We start from the raw sequence: 24,794 nt of genomic DNA, 5'->3' as shown, positions 1-24,794 counted from the left end.
ATTTTGCATATATGGGGACCCTGGTGTAGACTCATAGCTCAATGGGAATGCAACTCCTCTTCCTGTTGCCTCCTTGCTTGGGTCCACATGGAGTGATGAGTAGGCCTAATCTACATACACTGAAGTTCACACCTTCTGTTTCTGCCCAGAATACCTCAAAAGAGCGCCTAACTTTCACAGGCAATTGATTTTTAACTCATATATTTTGTTATTTCAGTGCATGAATGTGTGGGGACACTCTTACTTCAGAATAAAAGTATATTGTTTTGATTTTGCTTAAGTCACTCAATAAACCTTACTTAAGAAAAATTGAATGAGGCCTCCTAGAAAGAGAAACTAACCCTTGGACTGGCTAGAAATGTTTGGTTAATCTCCTACTATTCCCTCAGCAATTCTACTAAGCATTGAACATAAGAACTGATGCAGTATTTTTAAAATTAATCTTATGTTTTCAAGAATAAAAAGGCCAAGTTTGGTTTTCTTTGATGTATGGAGTCATAAATTATTTGTGTATATTCCTACAATCATAGTTTTTTTGAATATCCTGAAAATTTTGTGAAGTCTAAAAGCTGCACAAACTTTAGAACAAATGATCAGTTGTGAAAATTTTTAACAGGACAAGTGAATTTCCTGTTGTTCAATATTCTCCTGATTAAAGTGTTTCTAAAATTCAATCAACTGGCAGAATCCCTTCTCCCCCCATGATTTTGGTAAGAAACACGCTGCAAAAATAATGAATGGCAAATTAAATTTCATAAACAAATAGGGCCAGTCAAAAAATGTTGAATCTCACAACTTACACAAAAAAGGGTCAAATTTTTCTTGTCTTCTCTTTTTTTGTGTGTGAAAAAAGTCATTCCGTTTTTCAAATTTTAGAATCTGAAAACTTTTGACAAGAAAAAGGGACACTTTTTTTTAATAAAAAATTATCCCATTTGTTAACCAGCTCTACAAGTAACCTGTACTCTAAAAATGGTTAGGGTAACAACAAACCATTATCTATTAAAAATAAAAATCAGAGAGGCCTGTTCTCCTTAGAATAGCATTGTTAAATAGTTACACTTAATTGATCTGTTACTTAACAGGTTATAAATGATGTATGGAGCTCCCAGAAGAAATTAGTCCATAGTCTGGGCTGCAGAAGAGGACCACTGGTGGTGAATCCCTTCTGAGATGCAAAGAACACAGTTCTTCTGGTGATGGGGGGGACACAGAAATAAATGGGTGGCCTGGGAGGAACAATTTACTGGTCTGAATTTAGCTCATGTTACTACATAATACTACTGTATATAGAAATACACTGCATAATAAAATAAAGGCTTGATAGTTTTCTTATTGCAGTTCATTAATAAATTCCAGAGAAATTAAAAATAAAATATGTAAAGACTTTTAATGCACAGTCTTCTGTCAGTGTAAAAATTGTGCAGTTAAATATCATTTGTAAAACCCAATTAAGAGAAAAGGCTGGACTGTTTTATAATTTCCATAATAATTCCATAGAACAAAGGATTAACATAGACAATTCAATTAGCTTGCACTAACCACTATTGCACACCCATCTAATTAGTTTCCACTTCACATTTTAAGAGACACTTCCGAGTAATCAAGATCCAGATTTGGCCAACAGCACCTTTGACACTCCTATTTAGGGATAAAATATGCAGCTGCAGTATAATTCCAAAATGATCATTTTGGGTACCCTATCAAAGGCCCAACATTTGTAGCCTGCAGAATTGGTGAGTGCATCCATTTTATGTGTGTTAAACTTATGCACTCGAGATTATGTAGATAAAAGGAGGAAGACTGAGAAGGTGTCCAAGATGGTGTACTCTGCTTCCACAAAGTGAACAGCTAGGCAGCACAGATAGAAAAAGTTATCACATCCTGTTTCCAGAGTTACAGTGACGTCTTTGATGATACAATATGTCTTATTCTCCATAAGAAATGAGGGGTGAGGAGGGGAAGGAGGAGGATTAATGTTTGTCAGATGGAAAAAAACAAGAATCTCCCTTCCCCCACAACTTCAGAGAGGCTTTACCAGCTTAAGTAAGATTTTGTCATTAAAAAATATATAATTTACAGACCGACCTACAAATCTTCATCTCAAATGTTATTTTTATCTTAACATATGGATGTAAAAGCTGCAAATCCACCAAAGGTATATAGACAGACATCTAAATGCCCTTGAAAGCAAGTATGTTTGAAAAGTACTGGGTATTCAGTTGAATGAATAGTGCCAAAATTCATCAGAGTTCAACAATCCCTTATCTGTAAAGTTATCCAGAAAAGAAGATGGAAATATTTGGGACATGTGTTAAGAATGAACACATTCTTGACCAGCTGGAAGAACATTAAAGTGGGGCCAACCAAAAGAATCCCTCCACTGAACACTACTCAGAGAGAAAACTTATGGAACTTAATAACATAGAGGACATGCAAAAAATGGCCCTGGAGCCCCAGGGATGGGGGAGCCTTGCTTGTGCCCTAACAATGTGGGAAGGATTCAGATTCTGAAGCTATAATTGACAGTTTCCTTTTTTTTTTTTTTTAAACAAAATCAAATTGAAAAAAGATTTCAGAGTGTCCCTTTAATACCTCCAGTGTCAACATGCACTCAGGGCCCTTTAAATTTTTTTGAATTTCATTCATTGGAGTGTTTGTTCATTGGCAAGGATGTTCACTGGACATCCAGTGGCTAGACACCCGGCCACCAGACATATACTGCATCACATGTCAGACGTCATGTTAAAAGAGCAGTTTAATAACATACTTATCCCTAACTACATTTTTGAATAGTGGTAATATCAATATTTTCAATGTCAAATTCATATTTTATTGTAATTATATTGTTACACAGTGCTAATACCATTTTACCATGTATAAAATCAATGTTGTGTTTTTTATTACCACATAATATAAGAAATAAAATACACTAGAAATCCGTAGTGACATTCAGGGCGTCTGTGGTCTCCGTAAAGCACTCACTTAGGCTTCACTCTCATGGTTTATCATGTTAGTAGAAACCCTCAATTAAATTACTGCATGATTATTGTGCATGGTTAAATGTCCATTATTTCTGAAGCTTACATTAGTGATATTTTATATCAGATATAAAACATTCTAAACATAATAAGTATTTCTATTACGCATCAGGCTTTGGCCTCCCAACACTATCAGAGTTACTTACTGTTACTTAGAGGCTGAGCTTCTGACTATTTTATGAAAGCCCTCTTGGAATAAAGGAGGCAGGACTCGGTCTTTCAAACTGATGTAAGCAATAAATAAATGAAAACAGAAAGAAGGTAAAGCAACAGACTTACCATTAAACATGTTGCTACAATGACAAAGATGCTGAGAAATATGACAACTGCATAAAATCCTTCTTTGCTCCAGATTTTGTCCGCTTCATGCTGGCCTTGCAAAACATTTTTCTTCATTTAAAAAAAAAAAAAGAGGTTGATATTCTACAATATCATGTGCAGATTAAAGAGTTCTTATCAGGCACTATGCATTAGTTCAGATTTGTTATAGTACACATTCCATATTATATGGCTCTGACTGCTGCTAGTTCCATGGCTATCTCAAATAAGCAAACCGGCTGAACTATACGTGTTTGCCACAATAATCCTAACACACCCAAAGATGATTTAAGATCTTCTTAGTGACTGTTGAAGTAATCTTCCCACAGATGCAATGGACTGGTCTTAAGCTAAGTAAACAAGACTCATTCTTTCTTGGAAACTACCTGGCTCATCAGGTAAAAGGGTAGTACTCATAAGTGTGCTGAGAAAATTGCTCTTGCTGTCTCATTTTGCTCCGTCTCCTCCCACAACACCTACAAACTAGCCTATGTACTATCCACACCTTACTCAGAAGTGAAAACAGGTGCAAACAGAATCTCATGATGTATTAATAAGCTGAAAAGCCCTGACATTCTAACCTAAAGAAAAACAACCCCTCCCCCTATATTAAATTCTGATTGTACTTCAAACAATTTCCTAACTTTAGGGACTCCCAATGATATTACAGTTCTAAAGCAGCTCTGTATGCTGAAAAATGCAGAGCTGTTGGGAAATATAAAATAAAAAACAAATAATGTTTATTCTGTCTTTATTGCAGTGAGAAAGCCTGGTTGGAATATGAAATTATAAGATTTTGGCGATATTTTCAAATGGAAAAAAGCTTAATTGAAACTTGGTTCTAATAGAATCCTCAGTCCAACTGTAATACATTATTCAGAATATGATGTATATACTTGCAGCAAATGCAATCTTCACTTGTGTGTTTCAAAGGGAAAAAGATTACATACAAATAGACTTGAAAGAAATTAAGTTGTACATATTAATACAGAAAGTCACACTCCTAATCTCAGTCTATTTCTTTATTGTATTTCTTGAATAAAATTGTCAAGTTGAGAGAAAAGAAAGTATTTAAATCAGGTCTTCAAGATGCATTTCCGAAGTCTCAATGCTCCCCTTTCATAGAAAAGCCCTGTAGAGAGCCTAATCTGTAATTTAACCAGCTAATTCATGTGAAAACTAAAAATTGCCTTCTCTTCACTATGATTTTCCTCAATTTAATCAACTTGAGTTAAGAACAAACTTTCTTTCCTAGGCCTTGTCTACACTTGTGCAGCATGTAGGATACAGGTAGCCACACACCACAGTGAACAGGAAGCTCCATCCACACTCACTGCTGTGTGTAGCTACATGTGGCTGTGAAAAGCTCCAGCAGGGGGAAGATAGCAGGGAAAGGCTCTGGCAGTGGGGAGCTTCTGGAGCGTTTCCCTGCCACCTCCCTCTTGTTGGAGCCTTTCCCTGCTGCTGGAGGCTTTCACTGCGGCAGGGAAAGGCATCAGCAGGGTCGGGAGGCAGGGGGATACTTCACTGCTAAATACAGCGGTGTAGACATGGGAGGCACTGTGCAGCTGGCCTGTGTCAGCTGACTCAAGGTCCAGGGGCTCAGGCTAAGGGGCTGTTCAACTGTGGTGCAGATGTTTAGGGCTCTGGGATCCTGCAACCCCAGAACCCAGGCTCTAGTCCAATCCCAAATGTCTGCACTGCAATTAAACAGCCCTTTAGTCTGAGCCCCGGGAGCCTGAGTCAGCTGACATGGGCCAGCCACAAGTGTTTAATTGGAGTGTAGGCATACCCCTAGAGAACTGTGCAGGATACATACCCTGGGGGTTCAGGTGTGTTTCTTCTCTACTTGCCTAAGCAGTGCCTCTCCGTCTACACTGCTACTTATATCCATACCTGCTGGGTATGCAGCATGTGTACTCTACACACAGTTGCAAGTATGGACATGTCCCTAATGAAGACCCAGGAAGCCCTATTGCAAATATTCTACGAGGTTGACTTTATAGACTTGGAGTCACGTGATCACCACAGAGGGAAAAGTTCAGGAGTCTCATGGGGGTGGGGCGTGGGGTGGTCTGCAAACTCAATAGGGCCTTCTGCTCCATGCTGATCCCTGGGCATGGTTTGGAGCTATGTTGTCATTGTGTATGCTAGCATGCTCTGAAATCTGCCAGGTCTCCTGGGACCTTGCCAAATTGAGCAATGCTACACGCCTTCATAAACCCCTTTGACCTAGAGCCCTCCCAAACAGGGAAAGCCCTGCTCAGGTAGAATTCAAGCAAAGGAGTTTGTATGCACTGATGGGAACATGGACTCCAGGGACAGAGGGACCCATAACTGAGAGCAGCCGCTGCTGTTTTGATTTGACACAGATTTGCTTCCCTCTAGTTGTAGAGGGAGACAGAAGCATTCAGTGCCTAGTCTGTGTAATTCATAGAATGTAGCTTTATAGAATACAGCACACACAGATAAGTATTTGATAGTAATTTTTTTTTAAAAAAGTACCCCTAAATTAACCATCCTATCTATTGACTTAGAAAATACTTCATTAACAAGAATATTCTTTTGTTGAGATGCCAGTCTGTCACAGCACTGAAGGCCAGATGGCAAAATGAAACTCACACAGTACACCCACTAAAATCAGTGAGAGTACTTGGGTGGGAAACTGCTCAGCAATGTGAGCACTTCGTTTCAAAACCTGACCCTAAGGGCTCTGTACGTGTCCACAGGCTGAAAACGAATTATAAATCACCTTGTTGCAGTGAACCACTCAAAAAACTGAAGCATTTTCAATGGTACACTGGCATACTAGCCAATTATTTCTGCTGAAATTGTTCTTAACCATATTTAAACAACAATAAATTCACTGCTTTCACTATTTGTTTCGTGCAATTCAGTTACCTCAATGCAGTGAGGAGGTCATTTCATCTAATATTTACAGGATAGGCCTGGGTCTTCATGCTGGCTTAAGGCCCAACATTGCAGCTGCCCTGCATTTTGAACTCCCATTGACAGCCATGGGAATTCCGTGTTCAGAGCAGCTGCAGCACTGGCCCATAAGCTATAAACTAACTGTTTGACCTTGGGGAGGTTACCTGACAACCTTCCTGTGTTTCAGACATCCCACGTGGAAAACTGGATTAAAAGCAGGAGCTCACTGAGCATCAGCTGAGCTGCCCTTTCATCAGTAAATAAATGCTGCCCTGTACCTCCCCATCTAAAGACCAAATAAACTAGAGAGTTAACTAGGTAACACAATTTTTGAACTACTGGCTGAAGGACTTTAATTACTTTATTTTTAGTACATGAATGGAACAGTAGAGCTTTTTTTTAAATGGTAGAACTTATTATATAAGTAGTTGAGTCTACCGCAATTCTTCTCCATTATAAATGCAGGGCACATTTTCTCCTGATTTTGTTTTTCTCAAAGTCAGATCTAAACCATTTTGAAACGTTAGGTAATGTCTATAAAATGGCAAAAATGACACACCACAGCTCTAACACTGACTGACATGCCATTTTGGAACACCGAAATACTACGTTAGCCTAACGAAAGAAGTCTGTTCCCGTGATTCTAATGCAGAGCGGGAAGGACAGCAGAACTCTTACTTAAACTCTTCTGTAATTATGATAGCAGGGGTTCTGGACTATTGTAGCTGAGTCACTTCACGTCTATGATAAGAAAATAATTTGTGAGACAGTGTCAATTGTTCAGGATTATTTGTTCTGAGGTCCAGGAAAACTGATAAGATGGGGCTATACACAATTAAGTAAATTTAAAACAGCTTAGTTGTTAAGCTCCTAGAGACAAAAGCTTTCCTGGTACAGTCCTCCTTATTGAGAGCAGAAAGTCGGAGATGGTAAAAAAAAAAAAAAAAAAAGCCTGTCAGCAGAGACAGACACTGAAACTTAAAGATGCAATAGCTAAGTGGCGGTATAATGTAATGCTTTGATTTTCTCACAGGGCTTGTATACACACACACTTGCACCAATTTAGTTTAACTGGTGCAATACCCTCTGTAGACACTCTTACGTCTGTTTAGCAATAGTTTGTATCAATATAGCTTGAGTTAGTATGGAATCAATTTAAGCTAAATTGATATAAACAATTTCTAAATGGATTCAAGAATGTCTATGTAAGGGGTTATGTATGTCTGCTCTGGTTTATCTAAACTGGTTCAAGCTAGTGTGCAGACAAGCCCTCGGTTTTTTTTATAATTTTTTTTCTCTATGATAATTTTGGACCTAACCTGTTACTAAGGCACCTCCTGTGGACCATTCTCAGGGACAAAGGAAATGAACGCCTGACCTCTGGTAATAGAGAGAGGTGGGAGAGAAGAAGCACTTGACCAGTAGCACTCTGCAAGGCATGGAAAGAAAGCTGACCATTCTCAAAAGATGCTTCCAACACACTGGCTGCAGTCAGTAAGGAGCATAAGTAAAGCCTGGGGACCACAGAAATTGGTGTGGCTCTGGGTTATACCCCCTTATTGCCTCTGTCCTGTAAACATTTGTTCTTTAGGTGGATTTAGGGATACGTGAAAAATTGGTCAGTTAACATGGCTGGGAGGTGAAGATTAAATGTAGCTGTCTTTTAGTCCTTGATTTCTACAAAGACTTACACATGAGTAGTTCCACTGAAGACAGTGGGACTAGTTACATGTGTAAAGATAAGCATATGCATAAGTCATTGCAGGATCAGGGGGCCTTATTTATGTAATCTGTTAAAAATGGAATAAAGACATTCAAATAATGCTCTTATCTTCCCAATAGCATTAAACCCACCTGACTTTATGAGCTATTTTGTATGAAGAATTCTAGAGAAAACTCCATGAAACCTTTAACTTTGTATTGGCTACATTTATCTGATTGACAGAAAGAGAATTCAAATACCTAGTAGTTCTAGGCTATTGAAACTGAGGAATGACAAGTTACTATTTCATGCAACATAGGTGAGATTTCAAAGTCAGCACTTTGTTTTTTCAGACAGTCCCTCCGAGCTTGAAATCTTTTCTCCATTCATAAGGAATTATTCACATATGCTTTCTTCCCTTGTCCATTTGAATTGTTATTTGTAATTGAAGTATTTGGAACAGATAATCATATCTCTCAAATTCAGACACTTCAGCACTAAAGTAAATCCTCATTTAAAGAAAGTATGTCTGGGCTGCAGCCTGGTTAGCTGATTGGAGTTGTAATGAACAGATCTGACATTAGGACAGGACTGCTTAGCTTCACTTTGTGATCCTATAACTCAGTCTCCTATAACCTCAGTATCTGCACCGTGAAAACCCTTTCATTTTCATAATTTACCTGCTGTAGGAAACACATATGACTTTGCTCATTATAACTTGTTTTTTATATTTTCAGTATGAAAAGTGCAATATATTGCAGCACTTTACACTGAATTTAAACTTTCAAATGAGGTAGAAAAATGGCAGTGCAGCAACTATGTAGGTTAGTATAGCACCCATTATGCACTCAGCAATGGCTCACACACAGGCCTGGACATAAAGGCCCTGATCCTTTGCTTGGCATAGGAATCAACGGGACTGGGGTGGGGAGGGGGGACTGGAGCTGGTCAAAGTTTTTTATTCAGAATGTTTTTTTGACCAAAAACTGTTCTCTCATCAAAATAGAAATTTGCACAGGAAAATCTGTTTTTGATTAACTGTTTTGAGATCGTTCATGAAATTGACCTCACAAAGAGTCCAAGGGGCTTTATGTGTAATTATGGGCTTCCAAGCACCAAACAAGATCCAAAGTGATTTGATTATAGCCTGATGTGTGTGTGAACTCAGTGGCTTCCTTTCCTTTTTTCTTTAATTATTATTTCCTTTGGTGTCACGAGCAAAACCCACAGTCAAATATATGTCCAAATACAATGTCTGCAGAGCACTGCCGATGTGGCAGTGCTGGACCTGTGTTTAAATAAAAGTAGTAATAAAAAATAGCGAGACGTTTTAAGGGCTCTCTCTTTTTTGGGCTAGGTAAAAAACATAAAGTGGGAAAACTTTCAGATCTCTCACTCCCAGAAAACAAAGTCAGCAATAGATAAAATAAACAAATACAATGCTCCCAAAGCCATTCAAGACACAGTTTAACCCTGTATGGACCAAGCGGGAGGTTGGACTTGAAGTGGAGAATTATCATGAAATCGGAATTCTATTTGTGTCTTCACAGAAGTCTTCAGATCAGCCAACTCACATATAAAAGACCAATGTTTCTTCGGCCATGTCTATACGTACAGCAGTGCAGTGGTGCAGCTGTACCAATATAGTTGTGTCGCTCCAGCATGGCTGGTGAAGATGTTCTATGCCGACAGGAGAGAGCTCTCCTATCAGTATAATAAAATCATTTCTGTGAGTGGCAGAAGCTACGTCAGCAGGAGAAGCTCTCCCACCAACACAGTGCTGAGCACACGAGTGCTTATGTTGGTGTAACTTATGTTGCTCGGGGTGTGTGTGGATTTTTCACACCCCTAAGCAACATAAATCATGCCGACATAAGCGGTAATGTTGCCATAGCCTGAATGATTATATGATCCATTCAAGCGTTATTTAAATTATTTAACAGGATTATTTTTTATTATTGCCTTGCAGTAATAATAAAAACAACTTATTAGCCATACATTCTCCTCAGTATCAGTACCTTAGCCTCAGAACTCACGCAGGCCTTAATAATTATATTTAGAGTTGACTAATTTACAGTAAACTCTAATATATTAGGCACATGATAACCTACCTCTGGGGAAACCTCTGTAATTCCAAACTGGGATAAACTTTGATGCAGAATATGGATATTAAGTGAACGCAACACCTCTTCGGATGGAAGTGCGTCAGAAATTCCTGGTTTTCGATTTACTGGAGATGCAAACAGCTCAACGCAGTTCTTCTTCCCCTAGATAACACAAATCATAAAATATTTGATTCTGAATCATTCCTGCCAGCCACAATTTTTAATCATATTTTAAAAAATGAAAAATATAGTGTAAGGAGGATTGCAACTGCTCGCTTGCTCTCTTTCTCCACTCACATTCCATTTCGAGCAATTTAAACTTCACAGGATGGACAATAAAAAAAATAGTATATGCTGTATTTTTTCCTCTCTCACTCCCTATTAGATTATCCTCACCTTAAAGTCACCATCTTTAGAGGTTTGTCCTTCAGCGAAACGGCTTTGCATCGTGACATGTTGGTGTTTTGTTGTTACTTTGCAATCCAATGTCAACACATTGCAATTTTATGTGACGCTGAGGCACAAGATTCTCATTGCAATGTCATGCTATTAGATGCCACAGCAATGTGACAGGACCCTAAAAGTTGGCCTGGAAGTTGTGTTGACTCCATAGAAAAGCCTGCTTGCATTTCTGATATCTTGCAATTTATTGTTACAGGATGGGGATAAATTAATTAAAACTGGAATAATCTTGGGTTTTTTTCAGGAAGTATACTCATCCTACTTCACTACTTTCATTGTTATGAAGAAACAGATATGACCTTGCTATATTTAAGGTATTGAGCCATTACAGTCAGAAGTATAACTTCACAGACATCAGATTTAATGGGACATGTTCAAGGATAATTAGCTTAAATTTGACCTCCATAGAAACCATAGCATACACAGAGGTTGCCATTTTCTCCTACAGGGTTGTGCTCTTACTTAGAATAAACTTTTATAGTTTCCATTGATTTCTTCATTGGAAGCAGAATTCACCATTCCCCAGAAAACAATTGACAGGAGTTCAGTCCCCACAAACCCATAGATCTTGTGGATTAGCCAGATGAAAGAGCACATTCGTGGAGATTCCTTGCCTCCATATTGCCATGAATTCTTTCCCATCTTCTACTAGGCCCCAGACCCTACAGCTCTTGCAGGAGGCAGGTTGCCAGCAGCTCCACCACCACAGATGCCCCTAGAGCAGGGCTGTTTTGGGGGGGCAAGAGATTCCAGAGGAGATCCGCCACCCTCTTTTTCCTGTCCCATTCACAGAGTCAGAACTCTATAGCCCTGATGGAGGGGTTTCTATGGGGTTTGTGGAGAGGGGGAGCTTGCTGAGGAGGTACTTTTCCCGCCTTTTAGTGCCTCCCTTAGGTAGGTTCTCCTTCGCTTACAGAAAGGACTTTATACCTTCTGTTAATGTAGGGCTTTGCTCACAAGCAGTGTTGTATCGAGGGAACTGCTGTCTAGTTGTAATAGCAAGAGGAATGGGAGTAAGGATGTTTCAGTTACATTATTAATGCATGTGACTACTGACTCGCTGTGTGATCTTGGCCAAATCATATAACCTCTTTGTGCCCCATTTTATCCATATAGAAAATGGGTAGATTAATACCTTCCTCACCATGGGTGTTGAGCAGACTAATATTAATTAATGTTTCTAATGTGTTCTGGGCAAGGTGTAAGGGCAAAATGTTAATATGTCTACCCTCAAACCACAAATTAAAAGAGAAAGTAAGAAACCACGGAGTCAATGGGAAAACACAATATGCAGCATGCTCTCAATTACCCAGGCTCCTCAGAGCACATTAGGAAAGCTGCTACACGACATGTTATGCCAGAGTATTTGAGGACCCATAAGGAAAGTTCCCGTTTTAGTTGCACTTTTCACTGTGTATGCCTTATAACTTTAACATTTTGGTTAATGTGGGGGACAAGAAGATTGAGCACACCCTGCCATGAATGACGTTCCTAAAGAAAATGAAAAGAATGTCATTGCATTGCTATTGATCTTTCCTTTTGTACAGCTCGTGTGATCCTCTCACAAAGACATTATTTGAAAGGTATTTTTGATCCCTTTTGGCATATAAAATCTTATCATACTAGGAAATACATTTATATCGAACCTGTCAATCCTCTTCACAGGTATTCAGCCCACACCGTGCCTGAAAAAAGCTACCTTCACTTGGAACAATAATGGAATGCTAGCAACACACAGATTGTATGGCTTTTCTGTTTAATGGCAGAAATGCCCTGTGGAAAACAACAGTTATAGATTCCTACAGTCAGCCATTAACATTAACCTTTAAGTACTTTATATAGTATAGTAGTGTGACACGCTATACCTCAGGGAGTGCCCTGTAACCCCCATATTCATCATTTGTGTAAAACTGTGATAGTACATATAAATCATCCCATGTAAGGGATCACAGGAAAGGTTATGATCTGCTGAAACCTATCGTTCTATCTAAATATGTATATCATGATGTATATGTATATATATATTATGTATATCATAATGATCAGTGATGCTGAATGCACCACAACTTATGGTAAATTGTTCCAATAGTTAATTGCCCTCACTATTAAAAATTTGCACTTTATTTCTAGTCTGTTTGTCTAGCTTCATCTTCCAGCCATTAGATCTAGTTTTAACTTTGTCTGCTAGACTGAAAAGCCCTCTACTATCAAATTTCTGTTCCCCATGTAGGTACTTAAAGACTGTGATCAAGTCCCACCTTAACTTTATCTTTATGAAGCTGAATAGATGGAGCTCCTGGAGTCTCTCACTATAAGGCAGAGGTCCCCAAAGTTTGGTGAGCACCCTCCCCCAGGGGGGCTTGGTGGGACCTTTGGGGGGCATGGTGGGTCCAGGCCAGCTCCCGTTGGGGGTGGGGAGCAAGTGCCACCCAGCCCCTCCCTGCCCCAAGGTCTGCTCCAGCCCTGCCCCCAGCCATGGCCCCAGCTCCCAGCCCTGCGCCTGGCCCCGTCCCCAGTCTCAGTGCAGCTCCACGCCTGGCTGAGGGGCCTGGCTGTAGCTCCGCTCCCACCCAGGGCCGAGGCTGGGGGTGGGGCCAGGAACGGAGACGCACCTGGCCGTGGTCCTGGCTGCTGGCCCCCACCAGGGCCTGGTTGCAACTCTGCTCCCGCCCCCATCCCTGGCTTTGGCTCAGTCCCCATCCCCAGTCTCATTCCTGTGGCCCCAGCCTCGGCCCCCTTACTCCTGTCTATGTCCCCCCCAAGCTGCACCCCACTCCCAGCTGTGGCGGGGAGGTAGGGGGGAGCTGACAGGGGTAAGGTAGGCACAGCCCTCAAAAGTTTGGGTCCCACTGCTATTAGGCATATTTTCCAATCCTTTAATCATACCTGTGGCTCTTCTCTTAACCCTCTCCAATTTTTCAACATCCTTCTTGGATTGTGGACAACAGAACTTGACACTACACTATTCTAGTCGTGGTTATGCCAGTGCCAAATACAGAGGTAATATAACCTCCCTACTCGTCAATATTCCCGTGTTTATACATCCATGGATAGAGCCCCACGCGGATACAAAATCCATCTCCACAGATATGGATATCCGCAGATATAAATTGGTATTTGCGGAGCTGCAGGGCTCTACCAGGAACTGCAGCAATGAAACCAGCAGCATGTTGAGACTCTGCTCCCAGGAGCCAGCACCCTGTGCCGGCAGCTCCTCCGACATGGATATACCACCCCCAGCCCTGCCCTGGTCTTGCTCGTGTGTGCAAGCGTCTCAGATGCTCCCAGACAGGAGACGCAAACTGCTGCATGGAAAGAACTCCTGTCCAGAAGCGTGGGAGCCATTTGCACACACCGGCACGACCATGGACAGCTCTATCCATGGATCGAATTAGGCCTGTTAGCCATAGTGTGACACTGCGAGCTCATATTAAGCTGATTGTCTGGAAAAGACTTGAGGATAATGGATAGTCACTGATCCCACAAGATAGAGTCCCCCGTTCTGTACCTATGGGTTTCATCCTTTGCTCCTAGATGTATGACCTTACATTGAAATGCATATTGTTTGCCTGTGCCCAGTTTACCAACCCATTGAGATGTCTCTGCATCAGTGACCTGTCCTCTTCATTATTTACCACTCCCTCAATCTTTGTGGCATCTGCAAACTTTATCAGTGATAATTTTATGTCTCTCTTACCTCCACCCCAAGTCATTGATCAAAATGTTAAATAGCATAGGGCCAAGAAAGAATCTATCCCTGTGGGACCCACCTAGAAACACAGCATCTTAATGAAGACTCCCCATTTATAATACATTTTGAGATCCCTCATTTAACCAGTTCTTATTTCATTTAATGTGTGCCATGTTGATTTTGTATCGTTGTAGTTTATTGATCAAGATTTTGTGGGGTACCAAGTCTAATGCCTTACAGAATCTATTACATCAAAACTATAACCTTTATCAGTCCAATTTGTACTCTTATCAGAAATATCAAGTTAAGTTGACAGGATCTATTTTCCATAAACCTGTGCTGACTGGCATGAAATATATTACTCTCCTTGCAGTGTTTATTAATCAAGTCCCAGATCACCCATTCCATTATTTTACCAGGGATTCATGTCAGGCTGACAGGACTATAATCTGGATCATCCATTTTACTTTTTTAAAATATTGGTGCAACATTTGCTTTCCTCCAGACCTCTGTGACAAACCTAGTGTTACAAGATTTATTGAAAAAAAAATCAATTTTTCCAGTCAAGAGATCTCCTTGGCTAGTTCTTTTAAAACCCTTGGATGAAACAAAGAGTTCTATAGAAATTACTCTAGAAATAATTCTAGAATTATGCTAAAATTTAATAGATCATTCATTTCCATAAGTTTTTTGAACCATGTGATAACAGCGATGTAATTTTCTATTATGCTCTACAGAATGGTTTAAAAAACTATAGAAAGGGGATCTTTTTTCAATCAGAGTCTATTGGACTTTTCCATAACAGCACGAAAGCTAATTTAATGTAACTGAAATTACCTGGTAATTCCTGTTATACAAAATTCTTGGTACTTACAATGAGTCGGTTGATATGAATTTGCTGTGGTAACAGCCCTAAAGCTGCAGCCACTCCTTGGCGGAATATCCGAAGCAATGTGATATTCAGCTTGTTTACATCCATTTGCAGTGCCTGAAAAACAAAAACAAATGAGTTCTGTGCTCAGCACATACAGTTCTCGACTAATGACTGACCTCTATGAATCTTACTAATTGTTTTTCTCAAGATGATCATCTGTGAAATTGATTTGCATTTTTAATAAGGAAAAAGTACAAGGGAAGTGTAATAAACATTGTCAGTTGAAAAAAGTCTTTACCAATGAAAAACTTCCTTTGAAGTCAATGGAATTTTACCTGAGTAAGAACTGAATTAAAGATCATTCCCCAAGAATCCACATGTAACAGCGGCCCTGTGCATGTAGATCTCTCCCTTTACAGATGGAAGGTGATGAGGGAGAGCTGCACACAACACTTCACCCCTCCCTTGCTCCTTTCTGGATACATTGTGCAGATGAAGGCAGGAAGGAAGAAAGGAAATGTATTCTACAGGAGAGGCTAACCTGGAAATGAGTAAGACCTTTAGAGAGGTCTAACCCAAATCAAATTGAACTGGTTGATTTAACTGAATGAAAATGATTTTTCATGTAAGAAATTTCTCCTTTCTATTTAAAGCCATCAGTGTGGCTGAGTGACTTGCTCAAGATCCCAGAACACGTGAGGGGCGATCTGGGAGAAGCTTTCATTCAGCTCTAAAGTACCCTGGGATGGCTTCCCCCTTCCCAGATAGACCTGTGAAAGCAACATTAACTGGCAGTGGGCAAGATATCAAATTGCGACTGCGTTTGATAAAGAAAGAACTATTTTCTTAAAGAAATCTCTCTCTCAGTGACACAGGATTTTCAGTCACAAAATTTGCCTGCAACAGTTTCTGATTAGGTATAAACCAGGAAAATGTAAAACTCCAAGAGAAATATGTAAAAAAGGAGAGGTAGAGGAAAGGGAAAAGAGAGAGAAAACAAATCTCTAAATATATGTTCGTGGGAGTAGAGCTCCTTTTTAATATCGTTATGCCACTCTGATATTACTGTAACTTGGTGCCTAGATACTATGGTGATTGGTATTCTGTAAATATGATAGAGTACATATATTAGGATAGACAGATTAGATTAGAAGAATTAGATTGGTCTAATCTGCCTCGACTAGATAAACCGGGATAAAAGAGAAACATGTCTGGAGTCCAAACCTTTCTGATCCGCTGGAAATCACAAAATTATTAAGCTAACAGTACCATTATGGAGCATATACATTGTGAGCATTAGCATATGGCAGATCAATATAATAAAATGTTAGCATACATTTTAAAATTATTTCTTACTCAGTTACTGCTGCTGCTCCTTTTGCTTTGGAAAAGGAAAGACTGAAACATCCACTGTTAGACAACACTAATTAATCATTTACTCTTTGCTGATCAGCAGTGTTTATCATGTATTGCACCTGCTCTCTAAGGAGTATACAATTTTGAATCTGTTACTCATCCTCATTTCCCAGAGCAATTATTAATCTGGCTATTGCAAGTGTAGCGACAGTTTCTAGGTTTATATGTTCCAGGCAAAACAGGTGATTTGAGGGAAAAGAGTTCTTGCCTGCAATAAATAAAATGCCTGGAAAGAGATATTTCCAAAATGAAAATTCAGAACAGAAAACCAAAGAAGAAACATTTAACACTGGGATTCCATAAACATCTCAGTACATGGATTTTCATCCTGGGGGAATGAAATTGTGCACAGCGGCATTTATTTCAAATATGAAGTAATGTCTTTTCTCTATTATAATAATTTATTGAATCAAGTGCAAGATTTGTTACTCAGGCTAAAGTCAAATAAAACCTCTCTCTTTTCCCCTTTATTCTCCTTCCCAACATCCTTTTGCTGCTCCGATTTCTCTGCCTGTCTGCCTCTCAAACGTACCACTGCTCTTCATTATTCTGGTTCCTTCCCTCGGAACTCCAGTAACTACATCCACCCGCCCTTACCTTCTGCTACCAAATTTCTCTCCCACCACCTACCACTTGGTAATCAGTATATCATCTATCTAACTATCAGGGATAAAAAAAGGGTTCAGATGTGAGTCTTCAAAAGTGTCTGTTTCAATTTATTTTTGTTTTGTTTAAAAAAACAGGGACCAGAATATTGAAAACCATAAAACAGATCATGTGCAAAAAGAAAACTCATAAATGGGTTGCTTTATTTGCATTGCTATCCACTTAGAGATCTACCTACCTATCTATCAGATCATTAACAAATATTAATTGATCTATAGTGAATGCCAGAAAGTTGTTGTATGACACAGAGAATGAAGAATAAAAAGTTCCAACACCCTTAATAGGCACCATTTTTTGTGGCACTTGTTTGATTCAAGATTGGAGGAGTGAAAATACTCTATCCAGTGTTCTAGTGATTATTTTGTCTCTGTTATTTGTGTGACTGGAAGATGGCTTCGCATGCAAAGATGAAGGGATGGATGGCTTGGGCAGCAATGTTGGCAGTATCTATTAGGATTTTAATATGGCTTACTAAGATTCATTGTGACTACAGTTTTGGTTGGGTAGTGACAGATCTGTTATGAATAAACATGCGATTCATGATTCTACTTTTGAGTGTTATCTGGATCTGTCATAAATCAGAGCGATCTGGTTTGATACACTGAGCGAGCTTATTTGCACAACTCTGCACTCAGCCATGCTCTAACTTTTCGCAGAACAAAGAGGAGGGGTGAGTAGTGTATTGTTTTCATTCTGCTTGCAAGGCTTGAGGTAGCCAGATACAGAGACTAGTTTATTTGGCTCCTGTCATTTCCTGTACACCTGAGGCATGATGTAGATTTGTGATTTTGTTGGCTTATATACCATCAGGTCGTATGGAAAATGTCAGAGCTAAACTCTCTAAAATAGCGATGGTGCAATGTTTGGAATCCTTATGTATTATTATCTTTGATGACTCCCATGTGCATGCAGATGTCAGTGCAGATGTTTCTGGAAATTATGGACTCTTTTGGTTGTATCCAGAGGGTTTTTCCACAGAGCCAGCCACATTCTCAGGCTTGCTTTGTATCTATTTGGAATATTTCAGATACATGGGTCAGCCTTCCTGGCTCTTATCCAAACCTGAATCAGTGCATGAGATTTTCTGTGTATAATTGTGTATCAACAGCATTCTGATAATACTCTATCCCATGTCTAGAAATGAACTCACATGCAGAGAGAGAGAGATTGAAATTTTTTGACAGCTAACTTTTCCCATCATGAAATGTGGCTTAGTTGAAATCAATATTTTCCTATTGATTTTGAAAATTGCAATCCCCCCCCACGAATTTGCATTTCAAAACACATTTTTTTATTATGACTTTAAATGTTGTATTTAGAAACTGTAACATTTTGACTTGGGGATTATGGGGACTGTCGTCCCCCCCCCCCCCGACTCTTTTTAAACTTCTCTTGTATTTTTCCCAACAGGGAAAACAGGAAACATTTCGGGGTTTTGACCAGCCCAATATTTTTATAATATAATGTCCATGCTGAATGATAATTGTGGCTTATGATGAAATTGCAGAGCCACAATTCTATTCTACCTGCAATTTGCATTCATTTTTCTGAAAATCAGTAACTCTTTTGATGATTAATGAATGCTCCAAATCAGGGATGTCATGGTTTCGGGTATTAGCAATTACATAGAGCTACTTATGCAAACTGCCACACATACTTTTCTGCTAGGAACCCAATGTGAATAGAAATCAAAACAGAAGCATTTGCTGGGAACTTTATACTCTTCCAAGGCAATCAGGTAATGACTGAAAATGTTGGGGGGAATCTTAGGGCTAGGCTTAAAAATTATAGAAAAAAATCACCTGTAATTGCAGAGAAAGGGATGACATACGTTGTCTGAGGTAATTAGAACCAGACAAAGTATAGGCAAATGCTGTACACACTTCTCTGTCCATATAATTTAGTTGTGACCTGGAATACACCTCTATTCCAGTCATGCAATTTTCCTATGAGGAGACTGCTGAACGAATGTATAGGTACTGAGATCAAACAGTTCATATTTCCTTGGAGCCTGTGAACATTTGGGATAACTTGTCCAAAGAATATTTTTGTGATCAAGAAATTAACTCAACATACAGATTGGTTAAGTGGTAGAAATTGGCATTTAGATTGCTGCAGCCCCGTTCATTCAAACCAAATTTTGCGTATTCAGATTGACACATTGTACAAGTTCAGTGAAATGTTCCCTGTGAGGCAAAATCTAAATTTTAGGTAAAAATCAATGCTTCTTAATTTTATGAATTTGTAAGATAATAAAGAACATATTTCTGGCACTTGATATATTCATATAGTGCAATGAAAAATAATGTATAGACACACATACTATGAGCTCTCAGAAGGAAATCAAGACTAGAAGTAATACTAGTGGGAAGTGTAGGGATAATCTAATTAGTCAGCATGACAACTGACACAGTGGACACTGCGTTCTCCATGTTTTCCCCTAGGGGACACTGATTGAAATTGAAATGTGGGAAATACAAAATGAATGAATAAAAGGAAATCCTTTTTTGCAGTGTGTAATTAAACTGTAGAATTCACTGTTCAGACCAAGAACTTCAAATGCTAAAAGGAATTGGACATTTATATGGATAGGAAGAATATCCAGAGTTATCGTAATTAATGATAACACACATTTTGTGGAAGTGATATTAAACATCATGCTTCAGGGCTTAAGGCAAACTCTTCACAATTAGAGACCAAGTTGAGACCTAATATGGGGTGCAGAGTAACTCATATCTGCCTACTGAAGGGTTCTTACAATTTCCTCTGAAGCATCTGGTACTAGCCAGTGAGAAACAGGATATTGGGAATGCTCTGTCTAGTGCCTAGCTTTCACCTAGATTCATTCATTGAGGTTTTTAGGTATGCTTGGAGCGTTATAGTCAGGCATCTGCAGAAAGGACCCATACCCTTCATGGTTATTAAAACATGTAGACACATGTTTGGCTCATTATTGATGAGGACTGTTAACATCTCTCTTCAAGAGGGCATTCAGGGACATCTGAGATTTTGCCAAGTTTCCAGCCATACTCTATGTTTAAATTGTTACTCAGCAAACCAGCATTGAATATTAACCACCTCACCAATTATTGTCTGATCTCAAACTTTCCTTTTTCAGGGAAGACTATTGAAAAGATAGTGATGAACCAGCTCCAGTTGCACTTTGATTCTACAGAATACTTTGATTCCTATCAGTCTAGGCTGTGCATTAATATCTATTGCTAGTGATCTTATAGCAATGCTAAAGAGTAAGATGTCTATGAGGATACTACATGATAACCACTAGTATGATCTTATGGGAAGGGACGGAATAATACATCAGAGGATTTGCTGCTTCTTCTCTGAAAAGTCTCAGAAGGCATTTTTTTGTCCCTCTCTCAGGGCTCTCACATTTGTGTCACTCCTGTTGCAGCACCTATTTGAAGACATTAGGTGATATAGCGAGATATTTTGGGCTGCATTGTCTTCAATATGCTGATGAGACTCAGTTCTACATCTCCTTTTCATCAAACCTGGGCCTGGATTCACCTCTCCTTGATTATCACGTGTTACTGGGGGGTGGAGGGTGGAATTCATTAGTCTATTCACTGTATTCTATGTCCATCTCATAACCCCCCATAAGACCTCTGTAAGGGCCCTGATCCAAAGCCCAGTACAGTCAATGGAAGTTTTTCTTTTGAAGTCAATGGGCTATGGATCGCACCATAAGAGCTCAGTGGGTTTCAGGCTCCACAGTTTTAAATGGGTAGGACAGGGAGAAGGGTGAGGGATGTCCACTCTACAGGGCACTGTACCCCACAGATCTCCAGGGCTCTTGAAATTAAGTTAATGTTGATCATGGAAGCATTGTCTGAGTCTTTGTTACCCTCTGTATTATGAGAACCACTTGGTGGAGGGTAAGGAAAGGTTCTGGAGGCAGCAGGAATGCAGTGGGCCTGTGCCAATCCATAAGGATTGTAGGATCTTCTGGGGGTGACAGCTGAACCCCCTTGGGTTCCATAAGGAGAAGGGAGATTTCTCCTGCACCTCACAATCGCACTTTAATAAGTGATAAAGAAGAAACCCATTGAATAAAACAAGCATGCACGGAAATATATAACTCCCTTAAAAAAACAAACTATAATGTGATATTGCATCTATTTTAAGTTGAAATCTAATTTTTTCCATTGATTCAGTGTTAACTATCAGAAAGTATAGCCTGGCAATAACAAAAGTGGGTAATGTGCTAGCCTGTGACTTGGAAGAGTTGGGTTCAGTTTCCTGCTCCACCATAGACTTCTAGTGTGACCTCGTCTCTGCCTCACTTTGCCATCTGTAAAATGGTGATAGTAGCACTTCCCTACCTCACAGGGACATTGTGAGGTTAAATACACTAAAGATTCTGAGGTGCTCAGATACTGTAGTAATGGGGGCCATATACATATCTAAGATAGATAGAAATTTACAACTTGTTGAGGAGCAATCCTTGACTTTGCCTTGAAAAGTTAGTTTTCGCCCTTCTTTAATTTGGTTCTGCATTTCCCCAAAGCCTGGGTTTTAAATGAGAATGAAATGATGTCAGGCTTGTTAAAAGGATCAGGAGGGGTGTATTTCAAAGCCACTGGAATGAGAGATTTCTCAGCCCTTTCTGACCCTTTTCTCTCGTTACCGCTGAGTTATATGCCAGAGAGTTGACAGGAATGATCTGCTGCAAGAGCAAAAGACAATACACAGACAGATGAAAACATGGGGCGGGGGTGCGGGGGCGAGAGAGAAGTTCAGCTGAACCATTTTAACCCTCTTATTCTTTGAGAAATATGTGATGATTAGTGCACAAAATTGTCCAAACTGTCCTTATTAAATGTACAGAAACCAAAGACTTCCCTCTATTATAAGAGAAAGAAAGGGTGCTATTATCTACAGTACAATTTTTATGCCCAGCATGACTGCAGCAATCATATAACATTTTAACCTCCCAAAGCTTACCTGTAATACTCGGAGTAATGGGCTCTTGAGCATGTTCAGTACACTTTGTAATACATTTTTTTTTCTCTCTGATTATGGAGTCTCTAGGTACTGTCTGTGTAAAGTTTGAAGCATGACGGAACATGTATGGTCTTTCCCTGCTTCTTTGGTAAAAGATGTATTATACGTTTTTGCAGCTCAAACGACCCTCAGTTACGGACATTTAAATTCCTGTTGTAGTTTTGTGAAATGGCTTAAAGAATATAGAAATTTTTTTGCAGGAAGCTGTCAGGAGGAGCAATGACATTTTTATCCAGAATTATAAACTAGTACATGACAGAAAATAGATGATCATTTTTTCTTTTATGTACTGGTCAAGACCAAAACTATAGCTTTCCTTTAACCACAAGACACTCATTGACTTTTATAGGAGTCACACTACCAAAGCCCTTCACATGGCTTAGAAAGTTTAAAGGTAAGAATCCAACACTATTGACTTGCTACGTTGCTTGCATGTTTATTTTCACAGACAATTTTGCCACTAGTTAAAGATGAGTAAAACATTCCGGTTAAATTAGAAATCTTCCTGAACCTTCACTCAAAGGGAACCTTTTTGGGGAGATACAGAACACTTTTATTTTCATGCCCTTCTGTCCCTCCACAGGACTAGAGCTGGGGGAACAATTGATTTTGCAGTTTCATGGCAGTTCTGAAAAAAATCAGTTTGGTTTGAACTGAATCTGAACGTTTTCAGAATTGTTGGTGAATCAAAAAAGTCTGTTTTGGGTCTGTTCTAGGGGCTTTGAACCGAGAGCTCCCATGTCCTTGATGAGTGCCCTAGCCATTGGGCTAAAGGTTAAAAGGGGGGAAAGCAGGTACAGCAGTATCTCTTCTCCAGCCATTTTTTGAATGGCCACAACTATTTGTCGCAAATTCATGAATATTTTGGGTTACCCACAATTGCATTTTTGTCAAATAAACTATTCAAAACATTTCGCCCAGCTGTACTTGGGACATGAAGGAGAAGAGCTGAAATATTACCAAAAACAGGTATTCTTGCACTATTTCTGGGCCAGCGGGAAGCAGGATATTCATGGGAAAGCCTCTTTCATGTGTTTTCCTAACTTCCCTTGCAGTACACAAAGATCTGGAATGTTTAGACAAACATCATGGTCAAGATGTTCAGAAGTGACAGGTAATTTTGCTGCTTCAATTTTTGGATGAGCCAGCTTGAGATTCTCTGACAGATTCTGATTTTCAGAAGGGGGGGTGAGTGTGACTGACAGTATTCTGTAATATCTTGAACAAACCTTGTGGAATTAAGATAAACTGTATTGAATTAAGTTAAACCTGTAGAATTAGGGTTAATACCTCTGGGGTACAGTGCGTTAAAATGTAATTTTATATGTCTTATTGTGGCACTATATGTACTTTCTCCAGTAGGGAGGGGATGCTAATGAACATCCTCTGTTATCAGCCCTTTAAAGCCGCCCCCTGGAGAGGTTCACATATACTGGTTCAAATTGGACTTTCCTGGGACCAACATACAAAAAGTATTTTTTTTTATAAATATCCTGGACTTGGCCTTCTTTCTGACCCAGCAAATGGACAGGACCCTTGGTCCACAGAGAGCCCCAGTCCTTTGAGAAAGGTCGGAAAGACTGGTACTGTGGCCCCTTCAGACCGTGTGCTTGTTTTGAGCTGAAGCTGTGATGAACTTGTGATCACAAAGGAAACTCTGGGGGGTGGGCCGTTGAAGGACTGCTCCTACCAGAGCCCATGTTAGAGTGGAGACGGTGTCTGGTAAGGCTATTAGCATGCATGCAGGTTATTTTATTGTTTTAAATATATTTTCTCTGTAGTGTTTTTACCCTAAGAATACAGTAGGCTTGAATAGAAAGAATGATGTGCTACTTATAAATGCTGACAATCAAGCTGGCTATGTCAGCACTACACACCACTGGTGGCAGCATGTAGGGTACATGTATCTACATGCCACAGCGAAAAGCAGGCTGCATCTACTGTGGTGTGTAGCTACATGTGCCAGTGAAAGGCTCTGGAAGAGAGGATGTAGTGCGGAAAGGCTTCAGCAGCTCCCTGCTGCCGGAGCCTTTCACTGTGGGGAAAGGCTCCAACAACAGGGAGATTTCAGAGCCTTTTCCAGTCTTGGAGTCTTTTGCTGAGGTGCGGAAGGGCTCCAGCAATGGGGAGTTGGCAGAGCCTTTCCCCACTGCTGGAGTTTTTCCCTGTGGTGAAGAAGGGCTCCAACAATGGGGAGCTAGCAGCCGTTCCCTGCTGGGGGAGTTTTTGCCTGTGGAAGGGAAAGACTCCAGCAGCGGGTGACAGCACTAAGGCTAAGAATAGCAGTGTGGATGGGGAAGTATGGGTTGGGCGAGTAGAAAGCATGCAGGTGTAAGGGGACTGTTGCCCCCTTACTAACATTCAGTGGGGGTGTTTTAGTTGCTAGCTCCCAGTACTAAAAGGGGAAGGGTCTATGGGAAACCAGGACCCTGAGACTGACAGTCCCCAGGAACAATGGGGAGAGGCCAATGCTCCAGGTCAGCCTGAATGACAGGGTGGGCAGGCTAATCAGGGAGTCAGGAGGCCGGGGAGGTCCCATCCTCTGTGTGAGCTGGATTTGCCT

The 24,794-nt window shown here is 40.0% G+C and overlaps 1 protein-coding gene across 5 annotated transcripts in view; it reads right to left on the bottom strand.

Annotated features, from left to right (window-relative positions):
* The window catches only part of PTPRR (protein tyrosine phosphatase receptor type R), a 201,012-nt gene that overhangs the window by 81,777 nt on the left and 94,441 nt on the right, over positions 1–24,794 (bottom strand). For 2 of the 5 annotated variants that reach the window (XM_084637636.1, XM_084637640.1), the window contains 3 exons: positions 15,125–15,238; positions 10,104–10,259; positions 3,321–3,431 (listed from right to left, as the gene is read on the bottom strand). In XM_084637636.1, the coding sequence (XP_084493762.1) occupies positions 3,321–3,431; positions 10,104–10,259; positions 15,125–15,238 (381 nt within the window). Of the gene's footprint in view, positions 1–3,320; positions 3,432–10,103; positions 10,260–15,124; positions 15,239–15,459; positions 15,523–16,460; positions 16,545–24,794 lie in introns of those variants that run through there. The other 3 variants (XM_084637639.1, XM_084637638.1, XM_084637637.1) reach the window with 3 other exon arrangements.

The sequence above is a fragment of the Lepidochelys olivacea genome (genome assembly GCF_965140295.1).
Source record: "Lepidochelys olivacea isolate rLepOli2 genome assembly, chromosome: 1".
NCBI classification, from domain to species: Eukaryota; Metazoa; Chordata; order Testudines; family Cheloniidae; genus Lepidochelys; species Lepidochelys olivacea.
This window is presented reverse-complemented; position numbering and strand designations above follow the sequence as displayed.